Source organism: Dendronephthya gigantea, unplaced genomic scaffold, assembly GCF_004324835.1.
Source record: "Dendronephthya gigantea isolate DGI-Jeju-01 unplaced genomic scaffold, DenGig_1.0 000010F, whole genome shotgun sequence".
Classification (NCBI taxonomy): Eukaryota; Metazoa; Cnidaria; class Anthozoa; order Malacalcyonacea; family Nephtheidae; genus Dendronephthya; species Dendronephthya gigantea.
The window spans coordinates 2,322,663-2,336,980 of NW_021163020.1; the positions used below are offsets into that span (position 1 = coordinate 2,322,663).

The 14,318-nt window shown below is 35.6% G+C and overlaps 2 protein-coding genes across 2 annotated transcripts; one reads left to right on the forward strand and one right to left on the reverse strand.

Annotated features, from left to right (window-relative positions):
* Nucleotides 1-8,822: 8,822 nt before the first annotated feature.
* On the reverse strand, nucleotides 8,823-9,635 carry LOC114517953. The gene is made up of 4 exons (XM_028537805.1): nucleotides 9,558-9,635; nucleotides 9,284-9,462; nucleotides 9,095-9,169; nucleotides 8,823-8,972 (listed from the first exon to the last, which is right to left on the reverse strand). Exons 1-4 carry the CDS (start codon nucleotides 9,619-9,621, stop codon nucleotides 8,823-8,825), a joined length of 468 nt encoding a protein of 155 aa, XP_028393606.1. The 5' UTR covers nucleotides 9,622-9,635.
* Nucleotides 9,636-12,325: 2,690 nt separating this feature from the next.
* LOC114517954 lies at nucleotides 12,326-14,198 on the forward strand. Its single transcript, XM_028537806.1, has 7 exons — nucleotides 12,326-12,406; nucleotides 12,487-12,751; nucleotides 12,837-12,991; nucleotides 13,161-13,246; nucleotides 13,345-13,437; nucleotides 13,612-13,894; nucleotides 14,001-14,198. The coding sequence occupies exons 1-7, from the start codon at nucleotides 12,326-12,328 to the stop codon at nucleotides 14,196-14,198; spliced, it is 1,161 nt and encodes a 386-aa protein (XP_028393607.1).
* Nucleotides 14,199-14,318: the final 120 nt, after the last annotated feature.

The window sequence follows — 14,318 nt, forward strand, 5'->3', positions numbered from 1 at the left end:
TCGTCTATTTCCACGGGAATTTTTTGAAATTTTTTCGTCGAAGCATTCAACAGCCTGCATATGATTTGCCATCTGCCAATCAAATGAAGCTGCACGCTGATTGGTCGAGTTAATTACATCCAGCCTGATCCTCAAAACGTAAAGTTTTGAAAACAGTGATTCATGTCGTGGCCATATTTGCAATAATACTTTGTAGAGTCTGTCCTTGCAGCATTGGGCAAAACCAATGCCTTTAAAATATTTTATTTTCATACCAAACGAAACCACTATATTCACGTGTTTACAAACATTTTAACAAATGTACATCAAGCCCTTTGTAAAATATTGTTTTCTTGATGTAACAAATATTGTAAAAGACAATAATAGGGCGTGGCGTAGCAGGGGGCTTAATTTATAAAACGGAGGTTGTGGGTTCCCTTTTTGTTACATCCTCGTAGCGGGTAGAACATATTATAATAAGTCGTGAGTTGTGCTAACCATAAACAATATACTACAGTGGCCATTTCTTGTTACACAATATTTTAATTTCCTAACACAGCTGTTTTCATAACAAAACTCTAATCATATCTAGATAAGATTTTCGAAACATAACGATTTGCGGTGCGCACTTGTTAAACTTTAAACAAAAACAGCGCTTTTACATCGCGCAGGAAATATTTTCACGGGAAAAGAACTAAATAGTAATGTGCGGTTAAAAGCGACCACAGTTTGCGATTAACGATACCTTTTCAGACGGCGAACATCTGTACTTAAACCGCTGTATGCCAGGATGGCTTACAAAAGATATAAAAGTCCATGAGCAATGAACTTGCTTAACCAAATCTGAAGTTCCACTGATACTGTTAACTCGATAACTGTTTTCGACTTAATATTTAAGATGAAAGGTGAAATTATTCTGAGCTGTTTTGTGATATTTGTCGCTGTCCTGCTGGTGTCACAGGCGGTTCCCGAGAGCCGCTGGAATTTCGACACCGATTCTGACAAACTTGATTACGAGGAGATGCAGAAGCGATCTGGCTTTGAACGGCGAAAACGACTCTGTGGGGTTAGCAGTCGTAGACAAGGCAGATGTCGATTGGGGGTAAGGATTCATAAAAACATCATTTTTTTTCTGTGTGCAGTTGTCGCCTCGTAGAAAGATTTCCTTGCAGTGCAGTATAATTAGCCTTTCTCACGATGACGTTTTGGGGTAATTTCAATTTTTTGAAATGGGTTTAAAAATTGTGTTTAAATATCAAAAGCCATTTTTTTCAGAAAACAGACCATTTGAAGAATAAATTCAGCCTAAAATTATAGACAGTCGCCGTTATCAAGTCTTACGCTCATGGTTTTTGAAAAAAGTACCCCCAAAATGGCGGCATATTCGTCATCGTGAGGAAGTATATGCACTACAATTGTGCTGCATTCATTCAATAGCGAACGTGGAAACGTGGGCGTTGTTGCTAAGAATTCACACGGCATATATCGGTTTACGATACGAAGACGGGTTGGCTTAACGTAGCTAGGACCTACTAGCAATATGTAATACATATTATAAGTCATCTTGACTGTGTTTTCTACAAAAGAATTCATGTTTTCTTATAAAACATGAATCAGATTATAGGCTGTCAAGCAAAACCATCTCAATTGCCAATTCTAAATAGTGCCTTACTTATACATCTTTTAACTTCATGTCCAAAATGGTTTCTACAGTTTCCTTTTTTTATTTCTTCTTCTTTTGTTGAATTTAATTGGCTTTGTCAAAACAAATATGACATGCACGCACGCAGGGAGTGATAAGAACATATTTGCTGCATGGACACACGATTGGTTGCCAACGCAACAACGAAAGGTGTTAGCAAAAAAATAAGTTTTTCACGCACGCGGTATGTTGATAAAATAATATGCTGTTGGTTGTGAAGATTGTTATCGATTTCATAAAAGAATAATCGCTCATTTGTGGCCGTTAATGCAGGAGCCAATGATAATTGAGATTTAATAGCCACATTTGATTGGGCGATTTTTCCAACTCATCTTCACTCTTAGCCTTAACTATCTGTGAATCTGCCAAATCTCAATAACTGACGAGCCTTAACAAGATTCTCTTTTTGTTTTTTTGTAGGATACTGAATACTTGAGACGGAGGATGGCTTTTAGGAAATGATTTCTCGGCATTCGGATTAAAATAGCGGCTAAAACAAGCGAAGAAACAATGGAATACAAAAAATACATATACAATGGCAATGCAATGAGACAATGATTTTGACTTATGCTAGTTATATATATATATATAGCTATAACAGTGTAGTTTTGTTATAAGAACAATAAAGTAATCAATGTTCTTGCATGTATGCGGCATGCATTTGGTTTTAAATAGTCTGATAATCACGTATTATTTGCCGGTGTTGTGGAAAACGTATGATGAATGTGTGTTGAAAAAGAAATGAATTTGCCTTTGTGCAAGATTTGTGAATTCTAAGCTAAAATCCCGGCCGGCAAAGCCATGGGCTATATCCCCCTCACCAAAGGGGAAGGACATCAATATGATGAAATGACAGCGAGGGTCGTCAAGTATAGGATGTGAGCGCGCGGGTTTGTAGCGGTTTCCTTTTGATCAGAGCCACACCATTCTGACTATCAAGCCTGGGCACGAGTTTTATACTTATAGCTCTTTGATGGCGTAGAACAGCTGACTCTCACCGTGAACCGATCTCTAATCATGCAATAATGCGTCTTTAACGCAACATGAAATTAGTACCAGGTTTGCTTGATTTAAAGGCGACCTGTTTCGCCCGGTTCATGAAAGAATTGTTCTATATTATGCCTAGGAAATGATGTCATTTTTCATTGAAAACGTTTTCAACTACCATGAAAGCCATACACATATGACGAAATTGAACTCTTTTTATAGAGATATTTTATTGTAATAATTATTCTAGATACTACGTACTGAGCTAGCTTAAATGTATATCTTTGTCTTTATAGAGTTAAATTGAAGCCACAGACAGCTAAACTTTTCAACAAATGATCAGGTGAACAAGCTAAGAAAAACAACAACAGCTGAACATGTCAACCACCAATTACGTAATAATAATAATAATAATAATATAATGATAATATTAATAATAATTATAATAATTTATAATAACATAGGAATAAAAATAAACTCCCAATAAACAGTCAAACACTGTAAAAATAAATTTACAATGAATATTAAAATGTGGAAATAACACTAGCTTATGCGGGTCTTCCTTTGTGTTGTACTCCATTCAAAACTAATCTAGTTTTCTGATGCAATACGCAGTCATGATACTAAAGTACAGCTTTGCCTGTGCTAAATACCATGAATAGCGTAGAAAAATCCTCACAAGAGCTATTACCGTAATCCTCCTCAATAAAAGTCCGTAAAAGGCAAAGTTCCGAATTTCATTCTTGAATTAAATTTAATTACTAACCTACGTGATACGATGAACGACCTAAACGCATGCATGGTGGTTGTATTTGGCACGTACGAATCAAAATATACGGCTATTTCAACCAGCGCCATTTCATCTTCTTTTCCTTTTCCAGAAATCTTCGTTTTACCATCCTGTTAGAATAATTAGAATGAAATATAAAAGATTAGACTCGCTTGGAAGAATATGCTACCTTTAATTCTTGCTCTGACCGCCTTAAAGATTCCTGGATTTCATGTTTTTGTCATCAAAAGAGCCCTGTGACCATAGTTATACAAAACATCACATAAAAATGTCATATTTTTTACATCAATCACAGTTGCATGGCTATATTCCCATCTGCGTTTAGAGCTTAGGCTAAAGCAAATGTTTGTTTTTGGTTTTTTTTCACTGCCAAAATGGCGAATGAAAACATAGCATTATAAGTTTCGAAGAACTCAAGTCTATAGTGTGGCGATTTAATTGCTATAATATATTTCATATAATTCAAATCGATTACGCTTATTCTTTAAGAAAACAGACAAATGAAATAAAAAAACATACGATTTCTTGCATTTCCAACGAAGTAATCCACAAAGTTTTTGTCTTTTGACACGAACAACGTTGGCAGACTCCCCAATGTCGTCTTCGGCTGCCAATTCTCCCCCATCGCTAACGCTAAACAGCGTTGTAACGATAACCGTCACTATGAAAAACCACATGAGGACTATTTTATGATTCCAAACCATTTCAAAACCCGTCTTTTTTCAGCAATGTTGATTTTTGTTCAGTTGTCTTTGTGTGCACGTCAAAGATGCCGGGAAGATTGATCTGATCCTACTATATAAGGACTTGTTTATTTGTCTTTGACGATTACGTTTCAACTTGTGATAGTGCAAACGAAAGGCTATAGTTATTTCCACCCACAGGCGATATAAGCCAGAAATTACTTGACTGTGTCTACTTGAATCACTGGAGAAGGCGGTAGAAGGTGCCACGAAATTATTTATGGCAGTTCTACTGTCAGAAAGACAAAGGATGGTAACGCCTGTATACAAATTCCTCTGACTGGTGTTCTTGTGACTGGGACAGTATTTATATACGAGATATCTATAATCGTCATCAAAAAACACTTTCTAGATTACTGAATGGTTTATTGACTTGTCTGCATGTGCAAGATTTCTATCACAGCTCAGCAACCAATGCAGTGATTGCAGTGATATACATGCATCTGTTTACTGAAAAAAAATACTTTTCACAGCTGCCTAAAACAAGTGTTTACAGATGTTATGATCAGAGACCTGTCGCAATCTCGAATGAGTTTGCAATTTCATATAATCATATTTATATATATACAAGGATATGAATTGAATTGAATTTATTAATATCTCGTCACACATTACGTTTTCCTACACCAATCAGTCCCAGCCCCCATATGAATACCGCCCACATGATACATTTTGTTTTTTTAGCCATTTTTAAAACTGTTCCCCTCACCTTATCCGTTGTGACACGTATGCATGCAAAAAGCTTAATTTAGAAATAGATTTTCAGGAAAGTGACTTTCATGCAACGTGAAAAAAAGTTTTATCGCCAACAAACTTTATCGCGCTATAAATCGGTATTTCTTGGACCCGAGGACTTGACCCTAAGGATGAAAATCCGTATTCTTTCCATTCTATGCATTGTCAGCATGTCTTTAATTGCCCACACGACCTCGTTCTATGCCGTTTCATCAACGAATTTTAATTTAAATTAGGTATTTTTAGGCTTCATTCATTCCTGGAGACTCTTTCCTGGCATTCAAGATTGTGTTGATCATGAGATTACACATTTATCAGTAAAATATATTATAATAATAATCAACAACATGATATACTATAAATTATACTGCGATTACTGATCTGATAGGATTTATCAAAAAATTACTTGCATGATAGGGCCATGATATACTGCACATAACGATGAATCTCATTAAAAAACGAAAATAAATCATTTTTTTGTGTGTATGGACAAAATGTCTGGGTTCTCAACCGTAACTATCGGCGCCCTAAACAACTTTAATTTCTTCCCAAAGCGATCATATCAGCAATAATAGACTACACTCAGACATGGGGTAAAAAAGATTGTTGCCATCGTTGTAATATGCCTAAATGCATCACGCTGAATTAACAGAGAAGTGTGTCTGTTTTAGGAAACAATCGGGTTGAATCTAGATTGTGTAAAACTACACTTTTGGCTCTTGTCTAAGCACCAACATAAAATCTAGGTCACTGAATTTGACGACGTTCAAGGTTTGCAGGGATCTCTTACAGTGAAAGTGATGCAAATGTGGTCATCTCTCTTTCTCTAGACAAAGAAGTCAAGAATCCTTACAATTGAGAGATTATTCATTACTGAATCATTAATGTAGATAAGTTGAAGTCTACCCATTAGACATACCCAGACATATGAGACAATTCAGTATGGCAACTATCTATGTGTTGTAGTATATAGATAAAATCATATGCCAAATTTCGAGTGACTTCGAGAAAGCCTGCTGTATGGCTACAACTGTTGACCCTAGAACTGAAAAAGCTAATTTATCTTTTTAAAAAAACCGTAATGACCCTATCCACCGTATGCATGAATTTAAAAAGTCCAAATACTAGGCGATAATAGAAATTGGTTTTGATTCATGCGTGTTTTAGGATATAGAATCTTTGGAACTGTAGGAAATGACAATAAGAAAAATACTCTCCAAAAAGCAACAGAGACATTCTATTCTAACGAAATCAAAATTCGAAATCTACGTTATTGGAATGTATGATAAGATATTGTATGCTGCTTATTATTTCTATATCAAGGGAAATAAATGTTGTCTATATATACCGAACTGGACTATTTCCAGCGTGTGTTTATCAGGTGTCATTAAAATCAGAAAGAAAAAACATGGCGGTGTTTATCAACATCCGAATCACACTATACTCAAAGAACTGAGGAAATATATACTCATTAACCTACATCCCATTTGATTAAACAATATGCCGATAGTTATCACGAATCATTAATACAACACACTAGACATTCACCTGATACGATAACTAACAAATGCCACCCTCAAACATTGTAGAATTAATTCATCAAGTTAAAAACAAGGAAATATCATATCATGCCTGTCATGAAATAGGCTAAACTCTATCAACAAAAAATATGGTAGCTGCTTCACATTACAACAGAGTTCGCGAGTTGGGAAGTGTAAATTTTTCTTTAAGCTCAGTATTCTAATATACACGCGTAAAAATTGATCAGGTTGATCATGATTGTTCGATTAACAATGTCTCAACAATATTGTTATCATGATTGAACAATGTTGTTGAAGTAACAATCGTTAACAACATGTTCGAACAATATTGTTAACGATTGATGAACGAACAATACTTGTTGCAACATGTTGGAACAGGCGTCAACATGGTTGATGGAACATGCTTGTTAAATGCTGTCAGAACAACTTGTTCACGACTTGTTCGTTCATCAGGCCTCAACAATATTGTTCGAACATGCGTCAACAATATTGATGAACAAACAACCTGTTTTTTATTGTTCGAACAACCGGAAACAATATCGTTGAATATTAATTCAGAGTCGGAAGGGTTGCAAAGGGATTGAAGGGAATAATTGGGAGCTTATTTTGATTAACGATGGTACGATTGGGATAAATCGGATGCGCACGCACACCAGACTTCCAAAAGACCAAAACGTGTGACAGATATTCAAAACGACAGTGCGTTTTGGTAAATATCCGAACAATTTCGTCGTTTGTCAAGAAAATATATATTGATTAAAGTCGAAAACTACATGGAAGCTATTTACGATCGCATTTGCATAAACAGAAATCATTTTGTTCGTCCTATTTTTTATCAGGCCGTGAGGCCGACTTTAAAGTTGTGTCACACGTGCAATCGCAATTGTTCGAGTCGTTTGTATTGTTTTTAGGCAAGATTCATCGAAACTGTTATCCGTTCGCATTTAATCAGTATTAAAGTTGCAGAACCATATGGTAAAACTTAGTTTTTGTGGCAAGAACTTATAATAGACTACGTGTTTCAGATTTCTGGTGTGAAACGGTTGACGTTGGTACGAAAGTTCAAAGTGAAAGTACTGTAGACACATAATATATATTTTCATATAATTATTTAATATTTATAGATTGGTAAAAATGCGGTGGACTTGGATTGGTTATAAGATAATTCTGTTCAGTCAACTATACAAAAGAAAATTTATAGTAAGTATTTAATAAATAGTTTCATTTTACATTATCACAAAAGTGATTTAATTAAAAAATATTCAACACATTTAATAATTTTAGTTCATTCCTCATTTAAAATTTCACCCCATTGAGATGCAGTTGGGCCTCGGCTTCCATATGTTGTATCTTTCCATGTTTGGAAGTTAATCCAAAATTTCTCATCTTTCTTACAGTCATCTCTCCCATACTCAGCAACATAGATTCTCTGGGAAAAGGAAGGATAATATGGTAATAATTTGATCCAACTATATATATATATACACCCATTTGCAAAAACGTTGGCCGCAGATAGATAGATAGATAGATAGATACTCGAAGTCTAATTAGAATTGCATATGATTACATTTGCATGGGATTTCAATTATATTACACAACATATGCAATTCTAATTAGATTTCGAGTATCTATCTATCTATCTATCTATCTGCGGACTCGAAGTCTAATTAGAATTGCATATGATTACATTTGCATGGGATTTCAATCATATTACACAACATATGCAATTCTAATTAGATTTCGAGTATCTATCTATCTATCTATCTATCTGCGGCCAACGTTTTTGCAAATGGGTATATATATATATATATATATATATATATATATATATATATATATATATATATATATATATATATATATATATATATATATATATATACATATATAGTCAAAAAATGAAAATTGCTCAAGATTGACTCATCATTGTCTAATCTCAAATCACTTTGTTCTCTTTAGCTTATACATGTATCATATGGTTATGAGGATAGAGATGCCTATAGTTTTTATTTTTGTTGCATATTGTGCTTATGTGAGTACATTTATTATATATGTCTTTTGATGAAGAATTGATGTCATAACTAACAAGGCTTTTCAAAATGCAGGAGTGCAAAATACATCAAATGATGATAAGCATTAATATCATACCACCAGAGCAGTTTCTCGAAGCACAGACTTCTCCAGTAAAGAGTTGAACCTCACTCCTAGAAGGCCACATATTTTCGAAGCCAACTCCTTGGTTGTGGCCTTCGCAAGGGCAGACCAGTTACCTATTCCAAGAACCTAAGGAGCCAAAGTGAGTACATTTAATTCAAATTTTCATCACTATCATTTACAATCATGACTTAAAATTTGGATTTATAAATGTATACCCTTCTTCTCTCTTCTGCTCTCCAGTAGGTAAATTTTGCCTTTTCGAAGACATCCACTTTGGTCATCGCTTCAGCAACTGTAAGACCATATGGTGAGTCCTGGAACTCCATGTGCAATTGCTCCTATGTAAAAACCAAACCATTACATATACTGTTTAAAACATAAGTTAATATATTTTTCATAGTAAATGAACATAGAATTTACTAAAAGTAAATATAATACAGTTATACAGATATAGGCTTACAGTCTTGCTTTCATTTATCTTTGAAAACCGCCCAAGTTGTATATAGGCTTTTGCTAATATTTTCGTGACATTTGCCTGTTATATAAATTTTGAATTCATTGTTAAACATTAATTAATGAAGACATATGAGAAATATACAACATCATGCATTGTTGATTTTCATTTGTTTTTCGGAAAACCAATGCTTACTGCATGACTTGACTTGGCCAGGTCAAATTGCTCAGCACCAAGTTTGGAAGCCAAGTGTTTCATGGTCTTCTCTATAGAGCCCTGACGCTTTTGCACATCCTTCACAAGGTCTTTCAGTTCCCGGAGCTCTCTTAACAAGATGTCATTGGTACCCTCATTGGGGTCTTGCGTTTCATCGTCTTAAAAATACGAGATGTCAAAGTGAATGCTTATACCTTTCATACAAATAACTCTATACTGTTTATTTAGTATGATTATTTTTAATATTGCGTACCTTCGAACAAGCTTTGCGGGACGTTTCCTCGGGCATAGGGTCCTCTCGTCCTCTGGTTAAACATGACGTCGTCTGCGAGCAAGGATTTCGGCTACAGAGTTTAAAAGGACATGTATATACAATGAAAACGAACTCCAGTTGTAAAATGAATTACACTTTTTGTCACCTGTTTGAAGCTCCAAATGTTCGTAGGTCGTTGTATTGTGCCATATCTTCTTGAAAATAGCTTGAAAACCTTTGCGTTTTGAAAAAAAACTAAAGCAAATAACTTTAATTGAATATTGAAGTCTTTTGTTACTGTCAAGCGCACTGGCACGGGCTTTGTTATTGTTTTGCATATTTTTAACCAATCAGGAAGCAGCAGCTTGATAAATGAACCAATCAAAATCTTTGAAATAAGCTGTAATCACTAATTTAACGCGGCGGGAAAAGATTGCAGCAAACAATCAGTGTCGCGGGGAATTTGAATTAATCAGGGCGGACTTGGACGGGCTCAAAGCAATTAAAAATTTAGTTGATTTTACGCGTTTGTTAGCGTTACAAAATGAAAAAAAGAGCCTGCCGACATCGTTGCGACACCTGTTTCGTTAACTTTGAGTCGTGGGACAGGTTTTCCGTGCATTTAACGTCGCGAGGACATCGCATGAAAGAGCTCGCAACTTCAGAAACGCAAGATATCCAGCTGGTTTCTGAACCATTTGAGAGTTTTTATAGTGATCTTACGAACAGCCAGGACGTTTCCTACGTTCCGGACTACGATGCTATGGACCTGAGCAGCTCCGAGAGTGAGTTGAGCGACATTTTTCAGGATCTTTCAAGCGACTCCGAGGAAAGCAGCAACGACGACGAAGAAAACGAGCCTCGACAATCCGAGCACGGCCGCGGATCATCTTTTCCATTTCCGTCGGATATATTTTTTTTGTTGTATAGCTATGTGCACAACGTTTCAAGGCCAAAGGTATTTTTCCGTAATATTTTTAGAATAGTAGATTTAAACTGGAATATTTGTTTTTGCCGCTTGATAAATATCAGGTTGATGCAACATTGTTCGCTTAACAAGTTGATGACAACTTGCGACAACTTGTTGCATTTTACGCGTGTAATATGGGTTATTGAGAAGAGAGATGTCAAAATTCAAATCCAAGTGTTCTTTCATGCAGGAAAAATTCATTATTGCATAAGCGCCGTTTCTCAAAGCAGTTCATTTTTGAAAAATATGCAACTTTGTACCACTTTAACGTCTCTCTGAATAAAAGCAAATTTCACTTCAGCCTTCAGGGCAGCTTTTGTGAGAAAGTTGATTGGTATAGTAAAAAGTCCCGTATAATTGTGCGTATATTGCTATTACTTTTGAGGGGATGAGGAAACCTCGAATCTCTAAAAGAAGTAAAAACAAAAAGCCGGAATCTTTGCAATGTCCAGGTTTTATAGTACTTCCAGCTTTCGCGATTCCATTTTAGGGTCAGGGATTATGGCTATAGTGTTATCCACTTTATAGCCATTGATAGTGCATACACAGAAATCTATATATCCCTGCGTCTAAATCTAACGCAATAGCAATTCTTATAAAATCGACTGTATACTTTCAGTCTCGGGCAGATTTGGATTTTCTCTGGATGATATTCAAGAAACTTCATGCAGATGTTCCTTCCCTGAACTCCGTTCTTAATTTTAAAATCGAAGAAGCCGAAGAGTTGCTACTACCGCAAAAGGTGTGCGCGCAAGTAAAATTAACCATTTTGAAAAACAATCGCATTCATGTGAGCACTTGTGGATACAATTTTTATGTAATTTCATCTTTATTTCAAGGATTATTATAACGGTAATCCATATTATTGGTTGCGGCCTTCAGATATCGTTCGACTTCAACTTGCGATACCAGCTAAAGCAAGCGCTCTTACGAGATACCCAGAAGAGACTGACACATACATTTATGAAATGCCTCAGGTTAGATTATCATCATAAAGTCATATGTATGTATATATAATATATATATTAAATATATATATATATATATATATATATATATATATATATTTATATATATATATATATATATACATCGGCTACATAATTATATTCTTAGTTATTATACAGTACTTTTCCTTTAAACAGGGACGCAAGTGGTTGGAAAATAATGACTTTCAAAGTTCATCAATTTCTTTGAACGGAGTGCTATATTTCCTAAAAGATATTGTGAGATTTTTGTCTAACGGAGATGTATACACAGGAAAGCTCATCAAGTTCTTCACTAAGGTAACTGCGTGATTTATACAGATAAATTTCATTATCGAATATAATTTTTTTTTTCTGCGGTCCGGATTCATATTTTAGCGTTTCATGCAATCTGATTGGCTACGCGAGCGGTCCGTATGAGGTCGTACGGACCGGTCGAGATTTACTGTAAAGCACAGAGCCAACACTAAAATATGAGTTCGGACCACAAGAAAAAAAGAAATCTATTATTTACCAGTTTAGTCGGTCTCAAAAGCTATATCTATCAATAATTCAACATTTCATCTTATCTCAAGCACAGCATACTATTTAAACTGAATCTCGTGCTCATTTCATTCTTGTTCATACTCTCTCTACAGGTTGTCTCCAACGAAACGACGATGATGACGACGGTAGAATACATGCATGATGAAGGGCATGGAAGTTACTGCTTGTGTCCAAACACTAATGTGACCATCCCTACTTCTAATATCCAGACTAAAGTCGATCTTCATTATTTTCAAATCAAACATAAGTATGTTAACGGACAAGCCATGGCAGTATCTGTGCAGGTGTGTGGAAGCAATCACTGTTCTGAACCTCAAATATGTTTTCCGAAATTTGATGTTTGTTCGGTACTGTAATACTGCATTTGTAATGTAATTAAACTTTACTCACATGCAGTTCTCATTGTTTGAAAAAACACTTTTTACAGGAAGCCAAAGACGCCCTTCAGGTTCACATGGATAAATCACGAACAGGTGGAGAAAATCCGTCCTCTGTTGTCCCATTGCTCGTCTTCAGCGATGAAACAAGTGGGAACACTACGAAGAAGTGGAATCGGTTGGAGAGTTTCTCTATGAGCATGGCAGGCCTTACACGCAAGGAATTCCGTAAAATGGAGAATATTCATTTTCTAAGCACTTCCAATATTGTTCCATCAGTTGCACTTGGGAAATCTATTGCCCGTGACCTAGAAGGTAGATTTAAAAGTTTAATGAAGGTACCCAAAATGTTTTGTAATGAGAAGTTCGAAAATAAGTGGTATTTTACTTTTTTTTGTAGAACTAGAATGTGGTAAAATGATGTACGACGCTTTCGTCGATAGAGAAATTCTGGTGAAGTGCCCAGTATTGTGCGTACTGGCGGATAATCCACGCGCATCAGAGTTCGAACATCACTTGGGTAGCTGCGCAAACAAGTTTTGTAGAAAGTGTAATGTAAGTGTTAACTGTAGTTAAATGTGAACATGTGACGTCATAGATAGCAAAAGGGTCAATCTTAAATCGAGGCACGATCACCGGAGTGAGTAAATTGTTCACTGTTTGTCTTCGCACGGTGCTTTGCAGTAAATACGTGCAATTTCTTTACGTGCAACTTACACCATAGGCGACAGCGAATAATGCAACGGGCATACAAGAAATACGAACAGATCAATACGTTCAAGAAAAGATTCAGGAAATACAGAATTGTCCGTATGTTCAGTTAACAGTACATATGTGCCTGCATTATGAAGACTTATTATAAAATTCAACTTGTGTTAATGTACAAAATAATTATGTACCATCGATAGATCCGAAAATCAGAAAAAAGACAAAAGAAGTGAGTATGGAGTAACGGAAAAGGGAGGAGCGTTCGATATCCTGAAGAGCTTTCGTGGAAATAAGTAAGTACGCAAATACGATATGATAAAATTAATGCCGCTTTTACGGTTCTACGTCATGTTTTATCAATGACAGCAGACTGTCTCTACATGCACACAGTGTAGAGTGTCACGGAGAACTTTTGTATGTACTGTTGCAAACAAATACAGTATAATATGCGTTCTGTTTTCATTTAGCAAAACCCCTATTGAAATATTACATACCATACTTCTTGGACCTGTTAAGTATATGCTGTCCGATACGATGAAATCCTTATCCCAGGGAAGGAAGGAGCAGCTGCATGCAAAGATACAAGCACTTGACATGAGCGCATTTCCAGCCACAATACGAGGGAACATCACGAGGAACTATGGTTCGTATGTTGGAAGAGACTTCAAGTTGTGGATGCAGGTTGCTGTATTTATCCTGGAAGATATCATCCCTCATGAACAACTCTTTGTCTGGGAATTGTTGAGTGAGGTAATCATATATTGTAAACAATTAAATATTGCATTCATATATTAATTATATTGTCTAATATGAAATATCATAGATTATGTTCTGTTTTCAATGTATATTCTGACAGATATTTGCATTGGCATATTCAAGTGGGTTCGACAAAAGAAATTCAGAAGGGGCAAAGCAGTTGTTCAAGACATTTGTAGATGCAGTGACAAGAATTTACCCAGAGTTTTTGAAAAAAGCAAAACTCCATCTTCTTCTTCATCTTGTTGATGATATTGAAAATCTGGGGCCTGCAAATGGATTCTCAACTGAAAGGTAAAACAAGTAGATAAGTAAGGACAGTTTTAGTTACAATTAAGTGACGGCCATTTGTAATATCTACTTGGAAACTCTCATTAGGCATCTCAAAGACATACTTAGTCTAGCTAACCTTTAACAC

What these genes read in the sequence shown, in the direction of transcription:
- LOC114517953 (XM_028537805.1), bottom strand. Translation starts at nt 9,621, where the DNA reads ATGTTTAACCAGAGGACGAGAGGACCCTATGCCCGAGGAAACGTCCCG. An exon ending in TGGCCAAGTCAAGTCATGCA is followed by an intron (nt 9,170 to 9,283) that starts GTAAGCATTGGT and finishes TTTATATAACAG; the next exon opens with GCAAATGTCACGAAAATATT. An exon ending in AGATAAATGAAAGCAAGACT is followed by an intron (nt 8,973 to 9,094) that starts GTAAGCCTATAT and finishes GTTTTTACATAG; the next exon opens with GAGCAATTGCACATGGAGTT.
- LOC114517954 (XM_028537806.1), top strand. Translation starts at nt 12,326, where the DNA reads ATGGCAGTATCTGTGCAGGTGTGTGGAAGCAATCACTGTTCTGAACCT. An exon ending in AGTTTTGTAGAAAGTGTAAT is followed by an intron (nt 12,992 to 13,160) that starts GTAAGTGTTAAC and finishes CTTACACCATAG; the next exon opens with GCGACAGCGAATAATGCAAC. An exon ending in TCTGGGAATTGTTGAGTGAG is followed by an intron (nt 13,895 to 14,000) that starts GTAATCATATAT and finishes ATATTCTGACAG; the next exon opens with ATATTTGCATTGGCATATTC.